General features: G+C 49.7%; 1 protein-coding gene across 1 annotated transcript; it reads left to right on the top strand.

The window, feature by feature from the left end:
• Positions 1 to 18711: 18711 nt before the first annotated feature.
• On the top strand, positions 18712 to 19227 carry LOC142865814 (histone H2B type 1-F/J/L-like). The gene has a single exon (XM_075999167.1). It carries the CDS (start codon positions 18712 to 18714, stop codon positions 19225 to 19227), a length of 516 nt encoding a protein of 171 aa, XP_075855282.1.
• The last annotated feature ends 3502 nt before the right edge of the window (positions 19228 to 22729 follow it).

Raw genomic sequence — 22729 nt, 5'->3', positions numbered from 1 at the left:
GCTTTCAACCTCCCTCCCGCGCTAAGCTTGACCACTTCCTGCTTTCGATTTGACCAGAGAGGTGTGTGACTCTCCCTGTTGCTGCAACACTAGGAGGCTACTTTAGGGTGTTTAAGTTATTTCTTACTTCACCATATTCCGGGGATACAAATGTTCATGTTACTTTTATTGCCTTTGCCCACCTGAGTCAGAGCTTCAAGCGTGTCCATCCCCCAGACGGTGCGCACCGCATCCATTAGGTGTGAATATACTCATCCTCCTCCCCTCCCCACCCTCCCCCACCATCTGCATGATGAATGTTACTACTATATGTGCACCTAAGTGTCCCGCAGTTAATACCAATTTGATGGTGAGTAGGGTTAGTGTCTAAAACAGTTGCAATAATGCTTATTGCTACGTTGAAGGAGAGAAACCAGACAGAACTGAATACTGTCAATCTGCATCACATGGATGATGAAAACATCTCATGAGAGCAGCTCCTGCCCCGGTTGTCACGGGCTCAGCCAATGAAGGGCTTGCAGCCTTCTACTTCTACTGCTGAAATGGAGCAATTTTTGTTTGTGTTCTCTGGGTATAGACTGTGATTTTGCCATTTCTCATCTTCTAGATTCAGTGAGGGGTGATTGTAACTGGAGGCAGGAGTGGGGCAGCCAGTTCCCTTTCCTTCCAGGGGTCTTCTGCAGGCCACGTCCTTGAGTTCTTGTTCAAGTCAGGGTGACTTAACCAGGAATAACAATAGATTCTGAGGAATGTCCCGAGCATGGCCATAGTTGACTTCTCTGTTATGATGGACTTGGGTTCCAGAGGGCAGACTCTTAAGGAACCAACACTGAAATCACTACAGTTTTGGAGATTACTGTGATGTCTCTCAAAAGCTCATGGTGTGGCATCAATCAGCTGATATGGTCGGATGACCTCTTGCTGTGTGGGTCATCTTGGTGACTTTCCCTGAGTCAGGCAACAGGACGCTCCTAGGACGGCAGGAGCCCGCAGTGACAGGTGCATGGCACACCCAGCCACAGGAGCACCATCCAATCACCTTCAGGACAGCCAGGCTCTCTGATAGGCTCACCTCGTGACATTCCATCCAGTCAATGGCCACGTGGCCCGTGACGTTGGGAAGCCCAGCGCGGGAAAACGGGTCCCCAACGGCCCCAAGCCTCCATCTTCGCTTCTCCAGAGCCCCGACTGCTGTCTCCGCCATGGCCGAGCCCTCGTCCGAGCTGTCCTCTGAGGCCTGCCCCGGCGCCCAGGCACCTGAAGAGGCCGAATCGGCCCAGGCACCTGAAGAGGCTGAATCGGCCCAGGCACCTGAAGAGGCCGAATCGGCCACGACGACCCAGAAGCAGAAGCAGCCGAGGCGTCGCAGCCGCCGCTCCAGCCGTGACCGCGACAGCTTCGCCACCTACTTCCCCAGGGTCCTGAAGCTGGTGCACGACGACCTCCGCCTGTCCCCTGCGGCCGTGAGGGTGATGGATTCGTTCGTCCACGACATCTTCGAGCGCATCGCCGAGGAGGCCGGCCGGCTGGCGCGCTACACCGAGCGCTCGACCATCACCGCCAGAGAGGTGCAGACGGCCGTGCGCCTCACGCTGCCCGGGGAGATGGGCAAGTTCGCCGTGTCCGCGGGCAACAAGGCCGTGCTCAGATACACGCGCAGCAAGTACGCCGCCCCCGCCCCGCCGGAGCAGCGGCCCCCAAAGGCTCTCGTCAGAGCCACCCCGGACGGCCCGGAGCAGCAGTAGCCGGCGCGGCCCGCACCCCGTGCTCCTGGCAGTCGGCGCCAGGCCGCTTCGGGGCCAAGTGTTCAGTTCAGAGACTTGTTTGGTTCAAAAGTTTCTTTTCCAGCCCTCAGATTCTTCCTGCGTTTGATCTGCCCTCGTTTTGAGGCTTTCCACTCTGTTCTGTGATTCCCTCAATAAATTGTTCATTTTGAGAAGTTCTGTTTGATTTTTCTTTAATATTTCAATTTCTTGTTCCTCTGGAGAGGCACTGTGCTGCCTCAGCTGGTGGGCTGGGCCTGGGATGTCCAGGTGTGTCCTTATTCTGCACCTCAGTGGGGCAGGTAGGGGAGTGAGGCTGGGCGGAGCTGGGTTGGGTGAGCCTGACCTCAGGCTCCACAAATGCTGTAGGCTGGGATCAAAGGTCTGTTCTCTGCTTCTGTGCAAAGCTGCCAGGGAGGGGCTGAAATGACCCAACTCAGCTGAAAAGTCTGTGTGTGGGGGTGGGGCTGAGAGCTGCAGTCTGGAGCTGGCCTGGCTCCTTTCCACCCTCCCCTGTTCTGTGGTTTCTCCTGGGCCCCTCCCATCAGGCAGGTCATCAAGCCAATGGATCTCCCCTGCCTGTCATGCCAGCCAGGAGGTTCCCTGCCCCAAATCGCAGCCTGAGCTGTGTGCACGGCCCTGCTTTGGGAGCAGGGTTGCACCTGAAGCACGCTGACCTGTCCCTGAAGGCACACACGCCTCAGTAGGCTGCTTCCCAGATATCCCTTCTTTATCCCCCAGCAATGCAATCAAGAGCTGGGTGAACGGGATATGGCCTGCAGGCCTGTCCCCTGTCCCCTGTCCCCTGGGCCCCAGAGATCAATCCCTGACCCTGCCAGGGAGAGGAGTGCTAGTCTCAAGTTCCCCACAGGGTGCCCAAGCTGGATCAGGGTCTCTCTGCCTCAGGATTTGCCCCACTCTGCTGGAGTCACCAGGCAGGCGGCACCTGGGAGGGCTGGCAGGTAGGGAGCTCACAGTCCAAGTGCCCCTCAGTTTGTCACAGAGCCCCAAAAGGAAAGGTCCTGTTCCCCATGGATGCCTCCAGATGGTGGCTAAATAGTCTCTCTCCACAGCCCCGGGGAGGGGAGGGCAGGGGAGAATGGAGCTATATGGCGCCTGACCATGGGCCCGAGTCTGCAGGCAGGGAGGTGCCCGGGGAGCTGGGAGCCTGGTGTCCCGTCCTCAAGAGGCTCACGGCTCCCGGGCGCCGGCCGTCTCTGGGCTGCTGTCGGCAGGTCTCTCCAACCGCTCAGGAGCCCACCAGCAGTCCGACACGCAAGGGAGGGGAAATGTCACTACTTCACCTACCCTTGTCGCTGGTCTCCACGCCTCTTGGTGTTAGACCCTGCAGACGCCTTTCTCCTTCCACTTGTGGCCCGCAACGTCTTCCCGTGGAGCCTCCTGCGGTTTCAGGCACCTTCCTTCCCTCCCTCATGCGATCTGTGTCTGTCTGCCTGCTTCTTTCTTCACTTTCTTGTAAAATCAATCTTACTTGCAGAGCCACTCTGGCTGGCGGTTTCTCTAGTCCGCCATCATCCCCAATCTCTAATTGAGGGTGGTTAATTGGCGTAATTTCAATAGTGTTGCGACTCAGGGAATAGTGAGGCCCAAGGACAGGGAGACAGAGGGGGAACAGCAGATCTGTGGAGCATGAGAACACACACAGCGTTTGCCAATTACATTTTCTGTCTGCTGTGGCTGTAGTTTGTGGGGCCCAAATAGTGCAATAGCGACATCAGACATCACTGATCACAGATCCAAATAACAAACAGACTAATAATGTAGATAGATACCTTCAATATTGCAGGAATCACCACAGTGTGACGCAGAGATAAGAAGCGACATGTGCTGTTGGAGAAATGGCATTGATAGGTTCACTCCATGCTCAAACCTTGAAGTTATAAATGTGCAGCACCTGTGAAGCACGATGGAACAAGGCGTGCCTGTGCACACAACATATTTAAGGTGAAAATAATGTAAGTGATATAAATTTAAAACAAAGGCTTGATCAATGGCTATCTGCATTTAGAAATTGAGTCGATGCTGCCCAATTGCCCTTCAGAACGTTGCCTGACTTTATGCTTTTCTGACAATGTGTGAGCACTCATTTCCCAGTCCCCTGGCCTCAGCAACATCAGGTCCCACCCAACATTTTCATCCAACTTTTGGTAGTTTGCAAGGTAGGAAATTATAGCCTCTTGTTGCCTTTGTTAGCATCTCTTTCATTGCAAGTGAATTTTGAATTTTTCTCTTGCTCAGGGGTAAGTTATGTATCTTTGTACCCCGTGTGGTCCTTGATGCTTTTTCTATTGGGCTCATTATTCTTTTTCTTTTTTCATGATGTTACTTTTGCTTTGTTTTTTATTGTTTTGTTTTGTAGTATGCATCTCATCTACTGCTCAGCCTGCAGTGTAGCAGCTTCATCATAGCTCACAGCAACCTCAAACTTCTGGGCACAACCGGTCCCCTTGCCTCAGCCTCCCGAGTAGCTGGGACTACAGGGGCACACAACCACACGACATTAAGTTTTGTGTTTTTCGTAGACACAGGTTCTTGTTGTTTTGCGTGCTGGTCCTCAACTCCTGGGCTCAAGCCTCCCCCATGACCACTGTTCGGCCTTCCAAAGTTCTAGGACTACAGGTGACAGCCACCACACACGGCCGGGGCAGAGATTTTACTTTCCTGCCGGCTACCTGGGCAGCCTGTCTCACCTGCATGTCCTGCAGAGCCCTGCCCAGAGACACAGGCTGCTCATTATTCTCAGCAACATCTCAGCAGCCCAAGCAATGCCTTGGTGGATACGCAACAGCCCACAGCCCACAGGCCACGCTGTGAGGACCACGGTTCCCCTGCACCTGTGAGGACAGGAGTCCTGACTCAGGACAGGGAGTTTTTATCAGGGCTGGGAGCGACCTGCCCGTCCTCCCCTGCAGACAGGACCCAGGACCTGGAATGCCACTGGCCGCCTCAGGGGCTGAGGGGAGGCTGTCTAGGGCTGCAGCACTGGGAGGGACCCAGGTCCCCGGGGAGCGGCAAGGCTTAGCGTCTGAGAATGCCTCTGGGGACAGAGAGGTGCCCTGTCTTTATCGGGTCTGCTATGCCAGGTCCCAGGGCTGCTGTCCGTCCTATCAGCTTCCCACACAGGCCCTCAGTTCCCTTTGTCCCCAACACCCAGCCCCTGCAGCAATGCCGAGAGGACAGGGACAACTGTCACCCAACACTTCCCTCGCCACTTGAGGCCTGAGGTGCTGGGCACTGCCCACTGTTGCTGTCTGTGGGTACAGAAAAGCCCACGATGTCTGTCCCAAACGTGCCCGTGGTTGTGCAAACACTGTCGTCCCTCGCTATCCTGGCGGGATGGGTCCCAGGACACCCCTTCCTCGCCAACATGCATGGGTGCTCAAGGCCCTAATACAAAACGGCTCAGTGTTTGCATAAACCTGGGCGCGTCCTCCTTACATCCCCCCACGGTACTCTGAGTCCCTCATGCACCGCAGCTGCCATGCGCGTAGCCCCTGCACTGTGCTGCTTAGGGAACAGTGACAGGAAACCAAGTCTGTCCGTGGTCGGGGCGGGCGTGCGGTCACCAGAGGCCTCACGACACGACACACCCCAGCAGCGACGTGACGCCTTATGCCATGTCAGCAGCATTATTTTCAGCCACCGGGAACCCGCAGGGAGGGAGGCCACCGCCACCCCTTTACTGACCTCTCCCCACATGGCCGGGTGTGGCACGCCGCGGGCTTCCCGCTCTGGATCAGGGACAGAGAGCGCATCTAACGCAGCAGCCAGCAAAAGACAAGCAGCCCGACGGACGGAGCAGCCAAGGCTCTGGAGAGGAGCCCGCGCAGCAAACCTTGTGGCCCATGCGCACGAGCAGGGCCTCCACCTGGAGGACGCGGAGGCCCCGTCTCCGGGCAGAGGGCAGCCGCCAGGGCGGGAGCAAAGGGCCTCTGGGTCCCTGCTGGCGGAGTCGTCAATCGCAGTGACTGGAGAGTGCAAGGTGGCAGCATCTGCTGGACTGAGGAGGCTCCTGCTTTGGAGCCCGCACGCCACAGCTCGCTGCTGCCCATTCCTGTCCCGGCGCGCCCCCTGGAGGAACTCATGCGCACCTGCGCCCGCACAGGCGCCATTCCCAGGGATTGGAAGCAATCTAAGGGATTGTCCTTAGGGCAGTGTGTTGTGATAAGTTACATTACATTCACAAATTATATACTCGAGCAGTTAGCATTACCTAGTCTATATCAACGTTGGAAGATCCTGAATCATGATAGTAAGTGAATAATAGATGTACTTTTGTGAATGATTATTTTAAAACTCTGAACAATGCTTTGTTGTCTATGGAACATACTTTCATAGTTAAGGTTTGAGATGAAGGATAGCAGGGGTAAACACCCATTGAGATTGGAGGTTACTCTTAGGATGGAAGGATAGGAATTACCTGGTCAGAGGGAACCTTCAGCTGTCCCTGTAAACTCTTATCTATTAAAAACCTTTGAAGCAAAGATGGCAAACAGCACGCATCCAGCTTGAGTAGTGATTAATTAGGTGACTGTAATATGTTTCTCAGAATATTGTGTATGTGGCGAATGTTTTCTAGTTTAAAGACAGTAATGACAGTTTAAATGACTCATTTCAATCAGTTAGAGAAGTCAAAGTGAATCCACAGGGTGGAATGCAGTGCCTCTTCTAAAATCACCATATCAAAGAATGTGGGGATACAGGGAAGAGGCTCAAGATACATTTGATGTGAAAGGAGAGGTCAGAAAACAATCGTATTGGTGAGGTTTTGTCAGATTGTTATCCTTCTCTATACCTGAGGAGTGCCACCTGAGGTGACCTCTGTGTTTCTCCTATAGGGTATACCAATTTTGCAATGACTATATAGTCATTTTCGTCAAAAAACTAAACAATCTAATGAATATTTTGTGCAAGTGACATGTCAGAATACACTGAGTAGTTAACAGCAGAAGTGGCCAATTTGAGGAAAAAACTGCACTCTGAAACTGTTTTCTGCTATTTGATGTGTTTATGCTGCCTCCCGGTGGATAAATGCAAGAATGCTTTGTGAAAGAACAGTAATGGGTAAAATCCATGTGTGCTGGTTACATACTGAAAAAAATATTATTTATAACTTTTATTTTAAAGAGTAATTCACACTCATTATAGAAAATTTCAAGAATCAAAAAAATTATATAGAAAGGAAATAATTTCCCATAATTTCAGTTTACTATTGACTCAAATTAATGCATTCCTACACAGGAGAAATATAATGATCAGGGTGCAGTAGTTCTCTCAGTATAAAGTCAGCTTTCCTGCAACATGGGTGATAACTTTGGACTTGATTCGGACCCTTGACTCCTCCTTTATTCACCTATAATCAAGTTTCTTTATTGGTGAAAATATCTAGTAGATTGTTCAAAGTCTTGATTTCATTAAGTTCTTTATCTTCTTACTATAACAAAATACATTCCAATGAATATCATATATATATTTGTATTTATATACATGTGTGTGTGTATCTATATACAGACATACCTCAGACATGTTGTGGGCTTGGTTGCAGACCACTCAAATAAAGCAATTATTTCACTACCGGAGTCCCATAATTTCTTTTGTTGTCCAGTGCACATAAAACTTTTGCCGACATTAAAGTGTCCCCTACACAGTGTGAAACAGCATTATGTCTAAAAAAATGCCTATACCTTAATGAGAACTATCTTATTGCAAACTAAAAATACAACAGCCATCCAGTGAGAAATCCCACTACTGGATATCTACCCAAGGAAAGAAATCACTGTATCATACCTGCACTGGGATGTGTATTCCAGCACTGCACCAGCATGGGTAAACCTTGAAATAATAATGATAAGTGAAAAATAGATGTACATTTGTACCACCATTATTTTGACACTCAGAAGAATGCTATGTTGTTCCTGGAACATACTTTTCTAGTTAAGGTGAGAGAGCAAGGATCGGAATGATAAACACCAACTTGAGATTAGGGGTTACTTTTAGGATGGAAGGATAGGAATTAGTTGGATGGAGAGATCCTTGAAGTCTATCCATATACTGTTATTTTTAAGAAATATATATAAAGCAAAGAAGGTGAAAATTAGCACGCATCAAATTTGACTAGTGTATAATTCGGGCACTGTAGTATTTTCTCTATATAGAAAGAATCATCTATACTTTAAAGATAGTTCCAAGAGCCTAAATGACTCATCAATCAGTTAGAGAAGTCACAGTGAATCCACAGGATGGAACACACTGCTCCTTCTAAAAATCACCATATCAAAGAATGTGCGGATACAGGGAAGAGGCTCAAGATACATTTGATGTGAAAGGAGAGGTCAGAAAACAATCGTTTGCAGTGTGCAGACACTTTTGTGTTAGATTGTTAAATATGCCTGATTAGTGCCAGGAGAGGTTATTAGAGTATTCCTCCTATACTGTACACCAATTTTACAACGACTATATAGTCACATTCATCAGAAAACTATCTAATGAATATTTTGTGCAAGTAATATATCAAAATACACTAATTAACAACAGAAGTGGCCAATTTGAGACCAAAAACTGCACTCTGAAACTGTTTTCTGCTATTTAATGTGCTTATGCTGCCACCTGGTGGATAAATGGAAGAATGCTTCATGAAGGTAAACTAATTGATAAGATCCAAGTGTGCTGCTTACATATTGAGGAAAGTATTATGTATAACTTTCATTTTAAAGATTAACTCACACTCATCATGGAATATTTCAAAAATCCAAAAAAGTACAGAGAAAGGAAAAACTTATCCATAATTTCACTTTAAACGGACTCAAATTTATGCGTTCTAGGCAGGACAGATATACTGATCGGGGTGCAGTAATTCTCACACTATAAAGTCAGGTTTTCTGCAACTTGGGTGCTAACTTTGGACTTGGTTCTGACACTTGACTCCTCCTTTGTTTACCTATAATCAAGTTTCCTTATTTGTAAAAATATCTAGTAGATTGTTCAAAGTCTTGGTTGCATTAAGTTCTTTTTTTTTCTTATAACAAAATACATTCCAATAAATATCATATATATATTTGTATTTATATATATATTTGTATGTATCCATATACAGGCATACGACAGACATATTGTGGGCTTGGTTGCAGACCACTCAAATAAAGCAAATATTGCACTACCGGAGTCACACAATTTATTTTGGTGTCCAGTGCACATAAAAGTGTGACTACACTAAACTGTACCCTATATGGTGTAAAATAGCATTATGTCTAAAATGCCCAGAGCATAATGAGAAATATGTTATTGCAAACTAAAAATACAACTGCATCCAGTGACAAATCCCACTACTGGATATCTACCCAAAGGAAAGGAATCACTGTATTATCCTTGCACTTGGATGTGTATTCCAGCACTATACCAACATGAGCAAATCTTGAAATCATAATGGTGAGTGAATAATAGATGTACATTTATGCGACAATTATTTTGAAACTCAGGACAATGCTATGTTGTTTATGGAACATATGCTTCAAGTTAAGGTGTGAGAGCAAGGATCAGAAGGATAAACACCACCTTAGGGTTACTTTGAGGATAGAAGGACAGGCAATAATTGGATGGAGAGACCCGCGAAATCTATCTGTAAACTGTTATTTTTTAAAAATATATGAATCAAAGAAGGTGATAATTAGTGTATATGAAATTTGATTAGTGTATAATTGGGGCATTAGGGTATTTTTCTCAGTATATAGGAAATCTTCTATAGTTTATATATAGTTACAAGAGCCTAAATGACTCTTTTCAATCAGTTAGAGAAGTCACAGTGAATCCACAGGATGGAACACAGTGCTCCTTCTAAAAATCAGCATATCAAAGAAAGTGGAGATGCAGGGAAAAGGCTGAAGATGTATTTGATGTGAAAGGAGAGGTCAGAAAACAATCGTATGGGGTGTGTGGACACATTTGGGTTAGATCATTAAATATGCCTGATTAGTGCCAGCAGAGGTTATTAGAATTTTCTCCTATACTGCACACCAATTTTACAAAGACTATATAGTCACTTCCGTCAGAAAACAATCTAATATTTTGCGCAAGTAACATGTCAAAATACAATGAGTAATTAACAGCAGCCAGCAGTGTTCCATTTGAGAGCAAATACTGCAGTCTGAAAGTGATTTCTGCTATCTGATGTACTTATGCTGCCACCTTGTGGACGAATGGAAGAATGCTTTATGAAGGTACAGTCATTGATGAAATCCAAGCGTGCTGCTTACATACTGAGGAAAATGTTATTTATAACTTTTATTTTAAAGATTAACTCACACTCATCATAGAGAATTTCCAAAATACAAAAAAGTACAGAGAATGGAATTAAATACCCATAATTTCAGTTTACTACTGACTCTAATTTATGCGTTCAGAGGAAGGAGAAATATAATGATCAGGGTACAGTAGTTCTCTCAGTATAAAGTCAGCTCTTCTGCAACTTGGGTGCTACCTTTGGACTTGGTTCCGACACTTGACTCCTCCTTTGTTTACCTATAGTCAAGTTTCCTTATTTCTAACAATATCTGGTAGTTTGTTCTAAAGTCTTAAATGGTTTATATTTTTTTTCCTGAATATGATAAAATACATTGCAATAAGCATAATATATATATATATATGTCTATATGTGTGTGTGTGTGTGTGTGTGTGTGTGTGTATGAGTGTGTGGGGGGGTGTGTGCATATATCTCATGGCATACCTCAGAGGTATTGTGGTTTGGCTCCAGAAAACCAAAAGTAAGCAAATATTGCGATAAGGAGAGTCGCACAAGTTTTTGGGTTTCCTAGTGCATGTAAAGGTTATGTTTACAGTAAACTGTGGCCCATGAAGTGTGCAATAGCCTTATGTCCACAAACTGTACATCGCTAAGTCAAAAATACACTATGCAAACGAAAAATAGAACTATTCAACCCAGCAATTCGACCACCTGATATCTACCCAAAGGAAGGGAGATTATATCACAAAGATATCTGCTCTTGTACCTTCATGACAGCGTTATTCACAGTAGCAAAGATATGGGATCAACCTAAGTGTCTATGAGCTATGACTGGACATAGAAAATGTGGTACATATGTGCATGGATACTGTTCAGCCATGAAAAAGTTAGAAATAGTGTCTTTTCCACTGTGGATGGAAGTGGAGGACATTCTCTTGGGTGAAGCAACTCAGACACAGAAAGACAGACAGGGAAAGTTCTCACTCACAAGTCGGGGTGTGCAATGAAAGACAGTGGAGGTTTGGAAGGGTGGCAGGGGGACATGGAGGATGCTGAGAAATGACCAGACCAGGACAATGTACGTCATTCAGGTGATGGCAACACTACCAGGCTGACTTCATCACTGTGCATGGAATATGTCCATCGAACAAAATTACACTTGTGCCCCGTAACTGTATACAAAAGATGCTTTATTGCTAAAACACGCTAATGACCACCTGAGCCTTCAGTGAGCCTTTTGCCATCTTTTTGCAGGTGGAGGGGCCGGCCTCCCTGCTGATGGCCTCAGACTGAGCAGGGTGGCGGATGTGGAAGGCCGGGTTGGCTGATGCAACTTCTGAAAATAACACAACAATGAAGGTTGCCACAGTGATGGACTCTTCCTTTCATGACAGATTTCTCTGTAGCATGTGATGCTGTTCGATAGCATTTACCCCACAGTAGCAAAATTGGACTCAGTCTTCTCCAACCTGCCACTGCTTTATCAACTAGGTTTATGTCATATCCTGAATCCTCCGTGTCAGCTCAGCAGTGTCCACCGCATCGTCACTAGGAGTAGGTTCCATCTCAAGATCCACTTTGTTTGCTCCTCCATAAGGAGCAAGTCCTCATCTGCTCTGGTTCAATCCTGAGATCGCAGCAGTTCAGTCACATCTTCAGGCTCCACTTCTAATTCCTGTTCTGCTGTTTCCACCACATCTGCGGTGACTTCCTCCACTGAAGCCTGGAACCTCCAAGGCATCCATCAGGGTTAGAATCAACTTGTTCCAAACTCCTCTTATTTATTTATTATTTGAGACAGAGTCTCACTGTCACTCTGGCCAGAGTGCGGGGCGTCAGCCTAGCTCACAGCAACCTCAAACTCCTGGGCTCAAGCAATCCTGCTGCCTCAGCCTCACAAGTAGCTGGGACTACAGGCATGCGCCACCATGCCTGGCTAATTTTTTCTATTTATTTTTAGTTAGCCAATTAATTTCTTTTCATTTTTAGTAGAGACAGGGTATCGCTCTTGCTTTGGCTGTTTCGAACTCCTAACCTTGAGCCATCCACCCGCCTCGGCTTCCCAGAGTGCTAGGATTACAGGCGTGAGCCACCATGCCCGGCCCAAACTCCTCTTAATGTTGGTAGTTTGACCTCTTCTCATGAATTACAAATATTCTTAATGATATTGAGAATGGTGAATCCTGTCTATTTAATGGAACGTTTCCAATTTTCTTTCCCTACATTCTCCTACCAGAGAAATTACTGTGCATGGCAGCTGCATCGCTATGAAGTGTATTTCTCCAATAACAAGACTTGAAGGATGAATTTGCTCCTTCATGCAAGGGCTGCAGAAGGAATGTGTGTTAACAGGCACGGAAACAACATTAATCTCCTTGTGCATCTCCATCAGAGCTCGTGGGTGACCAGGTGCATTGTCAATGAGCAGTGATACTTTTAAATGTATCTTTTTGTCCTACGCATTAATTCTTAGCAGAGGATTTCAAATATGTAATAAACCATGCTGTAAACAGATGTGCTGTTGTCCTGGCCTGCGGGACCTTTTGTTACTCGCGGGGGGCGAGGGGGACCGTGCCTGAAAGAGATGGGCGAGAGAAAGGAATGAGACCAAGTAAATGGTTGTCAAGGTCTACTTTACTTGGATTTTTAGTAGGTTTTATATACAGAAACAAGGAAGTAGAAACAGAAAAATAGAGTGAGGGGATGATGAGGCTTGGGTGGGCTAATTAGCCCCAATCAGCATCCCAATGGCACCAGAAGCTGTTTGTGATGGATCACTCAACCCCAACCTGGCAGGGGGTCGGGAACAATTGCAGGTGGCATGCCCTGGAGCAAGCATGTCATGGAATGCATTCTTCTTGGAACTATAGCTGGAGGGCTGGGTGCTATTTTCATCTTAGGCTATTTTCCGGGGCGAGGCCCGTGCATAGGACAAGTCGTTGGGATGTGGAGGGTCTTAGTCTCCAACATCTCCCCCTATCTTTATTAATATGAGGGAGATTTACACAGGTTGGTGGAGAGCCTGTCTTAGGCTACGTGATGGGCTTCCGCGACCAACACCCCAAATATAAGATGGGGAAATAAACGTGAACGTGAGGCCTCTGTCTTAGGCTATGTAGGTGGCATCCAGCTCCGGCACTTCTGATTAGGAAGTGTGCCCCCGGGCATGGACCTATAATATTCCCGTCATGGAGTTACCTCACTGCTGGCGGGGCGTGCACCTGGTACGCGGCATCGCGATAATCCCGTCATGGGCGTCTCCACAGCCTTTGGAACCAACTGCGTTCCATGTCTGAGGCAAGGTTAGAAAAATTTAGACCCTCTGTGGCTGAATGGGGAGACTCTGTATGGAGGTCTTCTCTGGAGCCTCTTTGTTCTAGCCGTTGGTAAAACACGGAGACCGATTTTTGTGTGGCTGCGTCTACCTGCGACTTGACAAAGTTGGTTAGTTTTTTGGATGACAAAAATGGGGGTGTTCCATGGTGAAGTAGAGGGCTCTATGTGTCTGGCAGCTAATTGTTCCTGCACCAACGCTGTAGCTCTGGCTAGCTTGTTAGATGGGAGGGGCCGCTGATCGATCCAGACAGGTGAGTCACTTTTCCAAGTGATTTTATCTGCCTGAAGTGCAGGGGGATCAATGGCCCTTACAAAAAATGTTCTTTGAACCCTAGTCCTGATCTGTCTGACTTAGGGAGGGTGGTCAGGGGTGCTCTTAGTCCCTGACCCTCCTTGCCTAAGCCCTGCCCTGGGAGGAATCCCTGCTTAAGCATTTGGCTGGCTACAACTTCATTGGGGCTGCACATAATGACATTCATTTGTGCAAGGATATCACGCCCCCATAAGTTAACAGGCAGGTTTGGGACTACAAAGGGTTGAGTGGTGCCTTTGTTTCCCTCAGGGTCTTCCCATGTTAAAATTTTTGAGCTCTGGAGAGTATTATTAGACTGTCCTATGCCTTGTAAGTGCATAAGGGAAGGCTGCAGTGGCCATGATTGGGGCCAGGCGTCCTGGGCAATAACTGTGGAATCGGCGCCAGAATCAAGAAGGCCCTCAAAAAGTTTACCATCTAACTTTAACCACAGGGTGGGTCGTTTTTTGGTGATAGCTTGGACCCAATAAAGATCAGAAGAGCCAGGGCAGGAAGCACCTCGGTTAGAGGCGATGGCTGGGAAGGATGTATTAAGGGGCAAGGGCAACGCCTGAGCTAAGCGCTGTCCCTTAGAGACACACACAGGGCCGGTAAGCGTGCTGGCTAAGATGTTAATCTCCCCGGTAAAGTCACTATCTACTATGGAGGGGTGGACTATGAGCCCCGCAAGAGTAGAGGAGGCTCGGCCCAAAATAAAAAAGAATATATTAGCCGGGGGGGAGGGGGGACCACAGGAGCCAGTAGGCAAAATTTGAACACCATCCTCAGGTCTTAATTATTGTGTCGGAGGAGGCACACAAGTCCACTCCTGCGCTCCCTGTGGTTGCTCGGAGGAGTCTAGGGGCTGGGGATCCTCTTGTCGGCTGTTCCCCGAGGCCGACTGAAATTGAATAGGACGAGGGGCCTGGGGCTGGCCCCTCAGGCCGTTTTATGAAAGGGGGGGGGCAAGGGATTTCCAAGGGCATCGGTGTTAGAACGGCACTCATTAGCCCAATGGTATCCCCTCTTGCAGCGAGGACAGAGGGAGGGGGGCCGAGTTGGCCTGCCTGGTGGTCCACTGAGGTTAGGGGCAGCAGAGGAGGTGGCTAAGGGGCACTGCCTCGCAAAGTGCCCTGGCTGACCGCACTTAAAACAGCCTCTCTGTGCCGCAGTGCCTTGAATGGCAGCCCCGAGCGCAAGCTGCACAGCCTGCGACACCTTATGGGCGAAGGGGTCAGCATCATTATACATCCTAATCATGTCATTAAGGTCTTTGTTTTTAAGTTTGCCCCTGAGGATGGCCCTGCAAGCGCTGTTGGCATTTTCATAGGCCAATTGTTTAATGAGTTTATTATTGCCATGCTCTTGTCCGAGGGTCCTCTCAGCAGATTCTAAAAGCCTACCTACAAATTCACTAAAGCCCTCTTGAGCTCCCTGGGTGATTTTTGTCAGGGGAGTGAGAACAGATCCCGTAGAGGGAAGTGTTCGCCAGGCGCCGAAAGTGGCTGCGGCGGTCTGAGACAAAAGCCCAATCGGGAGTCCCCTTTGGCGCTGTTCAGTGGCAAACTTCCCTTGTCCGCTAAGTTTTTCAAGGGTCCAAGAGGCAGAATTGGGGTTTTTTTAAATTATTAGCAGCCGTAAAGGACCGCCTGTGACGTGAGACTGGGCGGTCTCATGACGTGGGTGGCTAATGAAAACCGAATCTTTAAGTGTATCTTGGAGGGAGGACAAGTCTTTGGAAAGCTGGGCAAACTCTTTTTGAAGTTGTAAAACATCTCTTAATTGCGTAACCCTTTGACTTAAGTCTTTTTTGGTACGCAAAAGTAAGGGCATTGTAAGGGGAGGCATTAACGAAGGTGCGTATATCTGGGGCTTGTAAGGAGGAGGCCATTTGGGATCGTGATATTGGGCCGCTTCCTCTCTGAGGGTTGCCTCTTCGGCGGGGTCGAGGGACTCTTGGAGGGGTTGTTTTTTGAATACCGGGTAATTAAATGCATGAGGAGCCGTACCCTCGGGCAAGGGAGGGTAGAGGGTCTTGGTGTCTGGCCTACTAATCGGGGGCTCGTCTCTAGATGTCTGGAGCTCAGCTGAGGGGTCCTGAGGGGGCATATTAATACAAACTGAGGGGCAAGGGGAAGGACATGTTGGTCTCTTGAAATTATTAGGAGAAGCTGGCCCTTCGGCCGTCTTTAAAGACGTTCTCAAAGCGGACCGCGACACGGGTCGGAGGCAGAATTCTGCTACTGAGAGCAGCTGCTTTTTATTGGGTTCTGAATCTGCCCCTTCAACAATATCTCTGATTAGTCCCCAGTACGAAAAAACAGATACGGGGACGGCATCTGGGCCCTGATTCAGAAGTAAATCGTTTAAATCTCTACCTACTTTTTGCCATTTGTGTGGGTGAATCTCAGGTCCACCAATAATAAACCAAGGACAAGCACGATCAATGAACACAAAAAACTTTACTAAGTCTTTTTTCTTAACTCTAATTCCTCTCTCTCTGAGTGAGGCCTTGAGATCCTTGATAAAAACGGCCTCTTTAGACAATGAATGGCCCATCTTGATGGGATGACAATGTAAAAAATCTACTCACCAGACCGTCGATTCTGTGAGCGGCAGAACGGAGGTCTCTCTAGGGGTTTCTCGGCCAAGGAGCTTACTGCGGGCGTCATCCGACAAAGGTCCGTACCTCGAGCCCCACGTTCGGCGCCACTTGTCCCGGCACGCAGGACCTTTTGTTACTCGCGGTGGGGCGAGGGGGACCGTGCCTGAAAGAGATGGGCGAGAGAGAGGAACGAGACCAAGCAAATGGTTGTCAAGGTCTACTTTACTTGGATTATTAGTAGGTTTTATATACAGAAACAAGGAAGTAGAAACAGAAAAATAGAGTGGGGGGATGATGAGGCTTGGGTGTGGGCTAATTAGCCCCAGTCAGCATCCCAATGGCACCAGAAGCTGTTTGTGATGGATCACTCAACCCCAACCTGGCAGGGGGTCGGGAACAATTGCAGGTAGCATGCCCTGGAGCAAGCATGTCATGGAATGCATTCTTCTTGGAACTATAGCTGGAGGGCTGGGTGCTATTTTCATCTTAGGCTATTTTCCCTGGCCAGGCTCCTGCCTAAGACAAGTCGTTGGGATGTAGAGGGTCTTACTCTCCAACACTGTCATCCAGGCTTCGTGTTCCATTTGTAGAGCACAGGCAGGGTACATTTAGCTTCGTTCTTAAGGGCCCTTGTGTGTTTGGAATGATGAATGAGCATTGGATTCCACTTCCAGTCTCCAGCCGCACTGGCCACTAACAAGAGAGTGAAACTGTCCTGGGAAGCTTTGAAGCCAGGCACTGACTTCCCCTCTCTAGACATCACAGTCCTAGATGGCATCTTATTCCAATAGGAGGCTGCGTTGTGCACACGGAACCCCTGTCGGTACTGAAGCCGCCCCCATCAAGGATCTCAGCAGGACCTTCCGGATGACCTGCAGCAGCCTCTGCGTCAGCACTTGCAGCTTCACCCTGCACTTTTATGTCCTGGAGACGGCTTCTTTCCTTAAACCGCAGGACTCAAGCTCTGCTCGCCTCCAGCTTTTCCTCTGCAGCTTCCTCACCTCCCTCGGCTGTCAAAAAGTGGAAGAGAGTTAGGACATCGCTCTGGATCAGGCTTTGTCTTCAGCCAATGTCGTAGCTGCTTTGAACGTCTGTCCAGACCACTCAAGCTTTCTCCATCTCAGCAATAAGGCCGTCTCTCTTCCGTATTCGTGTCTTCAGTGCAGAAGCACTTTCAATTTCCATAGAAAACTATTGCTTTGCATCCAGAACTTGGCTAACTGTTGGGGCCAGAGGTGTAGCTTTCAGCTCATCTCAGCTTTCAACCTCCCTCCCGCGCTAAGCTTGACCACTTCCTGCTTTCCATTTGACCAGAGAGGTGTGTGACTCTCCCTGTCGCTGCAACACTAGGAGGCTACTGTAGGGTGTTTAAGTTATTTCTTATTTCACCATATTCCGGGGATAAAAATGTTCATGTTACTTTTATTGCCTCTGCCCACCTGAGTCAGAGCTTCAAGCGTGTCCATCCCCAGACGGTGCGCACCGCATCCCTTAGCTGTGAATATACTCATCCTCCTCCCCTCCCCCCCCTCCCGCACCATCTGCATGATGAATGTTACTACTGTATGTGCACCTAAGTGTCCCGCAGTTAATACCAATTTGATGGTGAGTAGGGTTAGTGTCTAAAACAGTTGCAATAATGCTTATTGCTACGTTGAAGGAGAGAAACCAGACAGAACTGAATACTGTCAATCTGCATCACATGGATGATGAAAGCATCTCATGAGAGCAGCTCCTGCCCCGGTTGTCACGGGCTCAGCCAATGAAGGGCTTGCAGCCTTCTACTTCTACTGCTGAAATGGAGCAATTTTTGTTTGTGTTCTCTGGGTATAGACTGTGATTTTGCCATTTCTCATCTTCTAGATTCAGTGAGGGGTGATTGTAACTGGAGGCAGGAGTGGGGCAGCCAGTTCCCTTTCCTTCCAGGGGTCTTCTGCAGGCCACGTCCTTGAGTTCTTGTTCAAGTAAGGGTGACTTAACCAGGAATAACAATAGATTCTGAGGAATGTCCCGAGCATGGCCATAGTTCACTTCTCTGTTATGACGGACTTGGGTTCCAGAGGGCAGACTCTTAAGGAACTAACGCTGAAATCACTATAGTTTTGGAGATTACTGTGATTTATCTCAAAAGTTCATGATGTGGCATCAATCAACTGATGTGGTCGGATGACTTCTTGCTGTGTGGGGCATCTTGGTGACTTTCCCCGAGTCAGGCAACAGGATGCTCCTAGGACGGCAGGAGCCCGCAGTGACAGGTGCATGCCACACCCAGCCACAGGAGCACCATCCAATCACCTTCAGGACAGCCAGGCTCTCTGATAGGCTCACCTCGTGACATTCCATCCAGTCAATGGCCACGTGGCCCGTGACGTTGGGAAGCCCAGCGCGGGAAAACGGGTCCCCAACGGCCCCAAGCCTCCATCTTCGCTTCTCCAGAGCCCCGACTGCTGTCTCCGCCATGGCCGAGCCCTCGTCCGAGCTGTCCTCTGAGGCCTGCCCCGGCGCCCAGGCACCTGAAGAGGCTGAATCGGCCCAGGCACCTGAAAAGGCCGAATCGGCCACGACGACCCAGAAGCAGAAGCAGCCGAGGCGTCGCAGCCGCCGCTCCAGCCGTGACCGCGACAGCTTCGCCACCTACTTCCCCAGGGTCCTGAAGCTGGTGCACGACGACCTCCGCCTGTCCCCTGCGGCCGTGAGGGTGATGGATTCGTTCGTCCACGACATCTTCGAGCGCATCGCCGAGGAGGCCGGCCGGCTGGCGCGCTACACCGAGCGCTCGACCATCACCGCCAGAGAGGTGCAGACGGCCGTGCGCCTCACGCTGCCCGGGGAGATGGGCAAGTTCGCCGTGTCCGCGGGCAACAAGGCCGTGCTCAGATACACGCGCAGCAAGTACGCCGCCCCCGCCCCGCCGGAGCAGCGGCCCCCAAAGGCTCTCGTCAGAGCCACCCCGGACGGCCCGGAGCAGCAGTAGCCGGCGCGGCCCGCACCCCGTGCTCCTGGCAGTCGGCGCCAGGCCGCTTCGGGGCCAAGTGTTCAGTTCAGAGACTTGTTTGGTTCAAAAGTTTATTTTCCAGCCCTCAGATTCTTCCTGTCTTTGATCTGCCCTCGTTTTGAGGCTTTCCACTCAGTTGTGTCATTCCCTCAATAAATTGTTCATTTTGAGAAGTTCTGTTTGATTTTTCTTTAATATTTCAATTTCTTGTTCCTCTGGAGAGGCACTCTGGTGCCTCAGCTGGTGGGTGGGGCCCTGGGATGTCCAGGTGTGTCCTTATTCTCCACCTCAGTGGGGCAGGTAGGGGAGTGAGGCTGGGCGGGGCTGGGTTGGGTGAGCCTGCCCTCAGGCTCCACAAATGCTGTAGGCTGGGATCAAAGGTCTGTTCTCTCCTGTGCAAAGCTGCCAGGGAGGGGCTGAAATGGCCCCACTCAGCTGAAAAGTCCGCATGTAGTGGTGGGGCTGTCTGAGAGCTGCAGTCTGGAGCTGGCCTGGCTCCTTTCCACCCTCCCCTGTTCTGTGGTTTCTCCTGGGCCCCTCCCATCAGGCAGGTCATCAAGCCAACGGATCTCCCCTGGCTGTGATGCCGGCCAGGAGGTTCCCTGCCCCAAATCGCAGCCTGAGCTGGGTGCTCGGCCCTGCTGTGGGAACAGGGTTGCACCTCAAGCACGCTGACCTGCCCCTGAAGGCACACACGCCTCAGTAGGCTGCTTCCCTGATATCCCTTCTGTGCCCTCTGGCAATGCAATCAAGAGCTGGGTGTACCGGATCTGGTCTACAGGCCTGTCCCCTGTCCCCTGGGCCCCAGAGATCAATCCCTGACCCTGCCAGGGAGAGGAGTGCTAGTCTCAAGTTCCCCACAGAGTGCCCAAGCTGGATCAGGGTCTCTCTGCCTCAGGATTTGCCCCACTCTGCTAGAGTCACCAGGCAGGCGGCACCGGGGAGGGCTGGCGGGTAGGGAGCTCACAGTCCAAGTGCCCCTCAGTTTGTCACAGAGCCCCAAAAGGAAAGGTCCTGTTCCCCGTGGATGCCTCCAGGTGGTGGCTAAATAGTCTCTTTCTGCAGCAGCGAGGAGGGGAGGGCAGGGGAGAATGGAGCTATATGGCGCCTGCCCATGGGCCCGCGTCTGCCGGCAGGGAGGTGCCCGGGGGAGCTGGGAGCCTGGTGTCCCGTCCGCAAGAGGCTCACCGCTCCTGGGCACCGGCCGTCTCTGGGCTGCTGTTGGCAGGTCTCTCCAACCGCTAAGGAGCCCACCAGCAGTCCGACAGGCAAGGGAGGAGAATTGTTACGGCCTCATCTACTCTAGTTGCTGGTCTCCACGTCTCTTGGGGTTAGACCCTCCCGACGGCTTTCTCCTTCCACTTGTGCCCCACAGCGTCTTCCCGTGGAGCCTCCTGCGGTTTCAGGCACCTTCCTTCCCTCCCTCATGCGATCTGTGTCTGTCTGCCTGCTTCTTTCTTCACTTTCTTCTGAAATCAATCTTACTTGCAGAGCCACTCTGGCTGGCGGTTTCTCTAGTCCGCCATCATCCCCCAATCTCTAATTGAGGGTGGTTAATTGGCGTAATTTCAATAGTGTTGCCACTCAGGGAATAGTGAGGCCCAAGGACAGGGAGACAGAGGGGGAACAGCAGATCTGTGGAGCATCAGAACACACAGCGTTTGCCAATTACATTTTTTGTCTGCTGTGGCTGTGGTTTGTGGGGCCCAAATAGTGCAATAGCGACATCAGACATCACTGATCACAGATCCAAATAACAAACAGACTAATAATGTAGATAGATACCTTCAATATTGCAGGAATCACCACAGTGTGACGCAGAGATAAGAAGCGACATGTGCTGTTGGAGAAATGGCATTGATAGGTTCACTCCATGCTCAAACCTTGAAGTTATAAATGTGCAGCACCTGTGAAGCACGATGGAACAAGGCGTGCCTGTGCACACAACATATTTAAGGTGAAAATAATGTAAGTGATATAAATTTAAAACAAAGGCTTGATCAATGGCTATCTGCATTTAGAAATTGAGTCGATGCTGCCCAATTGCCCTTCAGAACGTTGCCTGACTTTATGCTTTTCTGACAATGTGTGAGCTCTCATTTTCCAGTCCCCTGGCCTCAGCAACATCAGGTCCCACCCAACTTTTTCATCCAACTTTTGGTAGTTTGCAAGGTAGGAAATTATAGCCTCTTGTTGCCTTTGTTAGCATCTCTTTCATTGCAAGTGAATTTTGAAATTTTCTCTTGCTCAGGGGTTAGTTATGTTTCTTTGTACCCTGTGTGGTCCTTGATGCTTTTTCTATTGGGCTCATTATTCTTTTTCTTTTTTCATGATGTTACTTTTGCTTTGTTTTTTATTGTTTTGTTTTGTAGTATGCATCTCATCTATGCTCAGCCTGCAGTGTAGCGGCTTCATCATAGCTCACAGCAACCTCAAACTTCTGGGCACAACCGATCCCCTTGCCCCAGCCTCCCGAGTAGCTGGGACTACAGGCGCACACAACCACACGAGATTAACTTTTGTGTTTTTCGTAGACACAGGTTCTTGTTGTTTTGCGTGCTGGTCCTCAACTCCTTGGCTCAAGCATCTCCCATGACCACTGTTCGGCCTTCCAAAGTTCTAGGACTACAGGTGACAGCCACCACACACGGCCGGGGCAGAGATTTTACTTTCCTGCCGGCTACCTGGGCAGCCTGCCTCACCTGCACGTCCTGCAGAGCCCTGCCCAGAGACACAGGCTGCTCATTACTCTCAGCAAAATCTCAGCAGCCCATGCAATCCCTTGGCGGGTACACGACACCCCACATCCCACAGGCCACGCTGTGAGGACCACGGTTCCCCTGCACCTGTGAGGACAGGAGTCCTGACTCAGGACAGGGAGTTTTTATCAGGGCTGGGAGCGACCTGCCCGTCCTCCCCTGCAGACAGGACCCAGGACCTGGAATGCCACTCGCCACCTCAGGGGCTGAGGGGAGGCTGTCTAGGGCTGCAGCACTGGGAGGGACCCAGGTCCCCGGGGAGTGGCAAGGCTTAGCGTCTGGGAATGCCTCTGGGGACAGAGAGGTGCCCTGTCTTTATCGGGTCCGCTATGCCAGGTCCCAGGGCTGCTGTCAGACCTATCAGCTTCCCACACAGCCCCTCAGTCCCCTTTGTCCCCAACACCCAGACCCTGCAGCAATGCCAAGAGGACAGGGACAACTGTCGCCCAACACTTCCCTTGCCATTTGAGGCCTGAGGTGCTGGGCACTGCCCACTGTTGCAGTCCGTGAGTACAGAACAGCCCACGATGTCTGTCCCCAACGTGCCCGTGCTTGTGCAAACACAGTCGTCCCTCGCTATCCAGGCGGGATGGGTCCCAGGACACCCCTCCAGGCCTACATGCATGGGTGCTCAAGGCCCTGATACAAAACGGCTCAGTGTTTGCATAAACCTGGGCGCGTCCTCCTCACATCCCCCCACGGTACTCAGAGTCCCTCATGCA

This window comes from Microcebus murinus, chromosome X, assembly GCF_040939455.1.
Source record: "Microcebus murinus isolate Inina chromosome X, M.murinus_Inina_mat1.0, whole genome shotgun sequence".
NCBI lineage: Eukaryota > Metazoa > Chordata > Mammalia > Primates > Cheirogaleidae > Microcebus > Microcebus murinus.
Note: the sequence above shows the minus strand (reverse complement) of the source record. Positions and strands in the feature narration are given on the sequence as shown.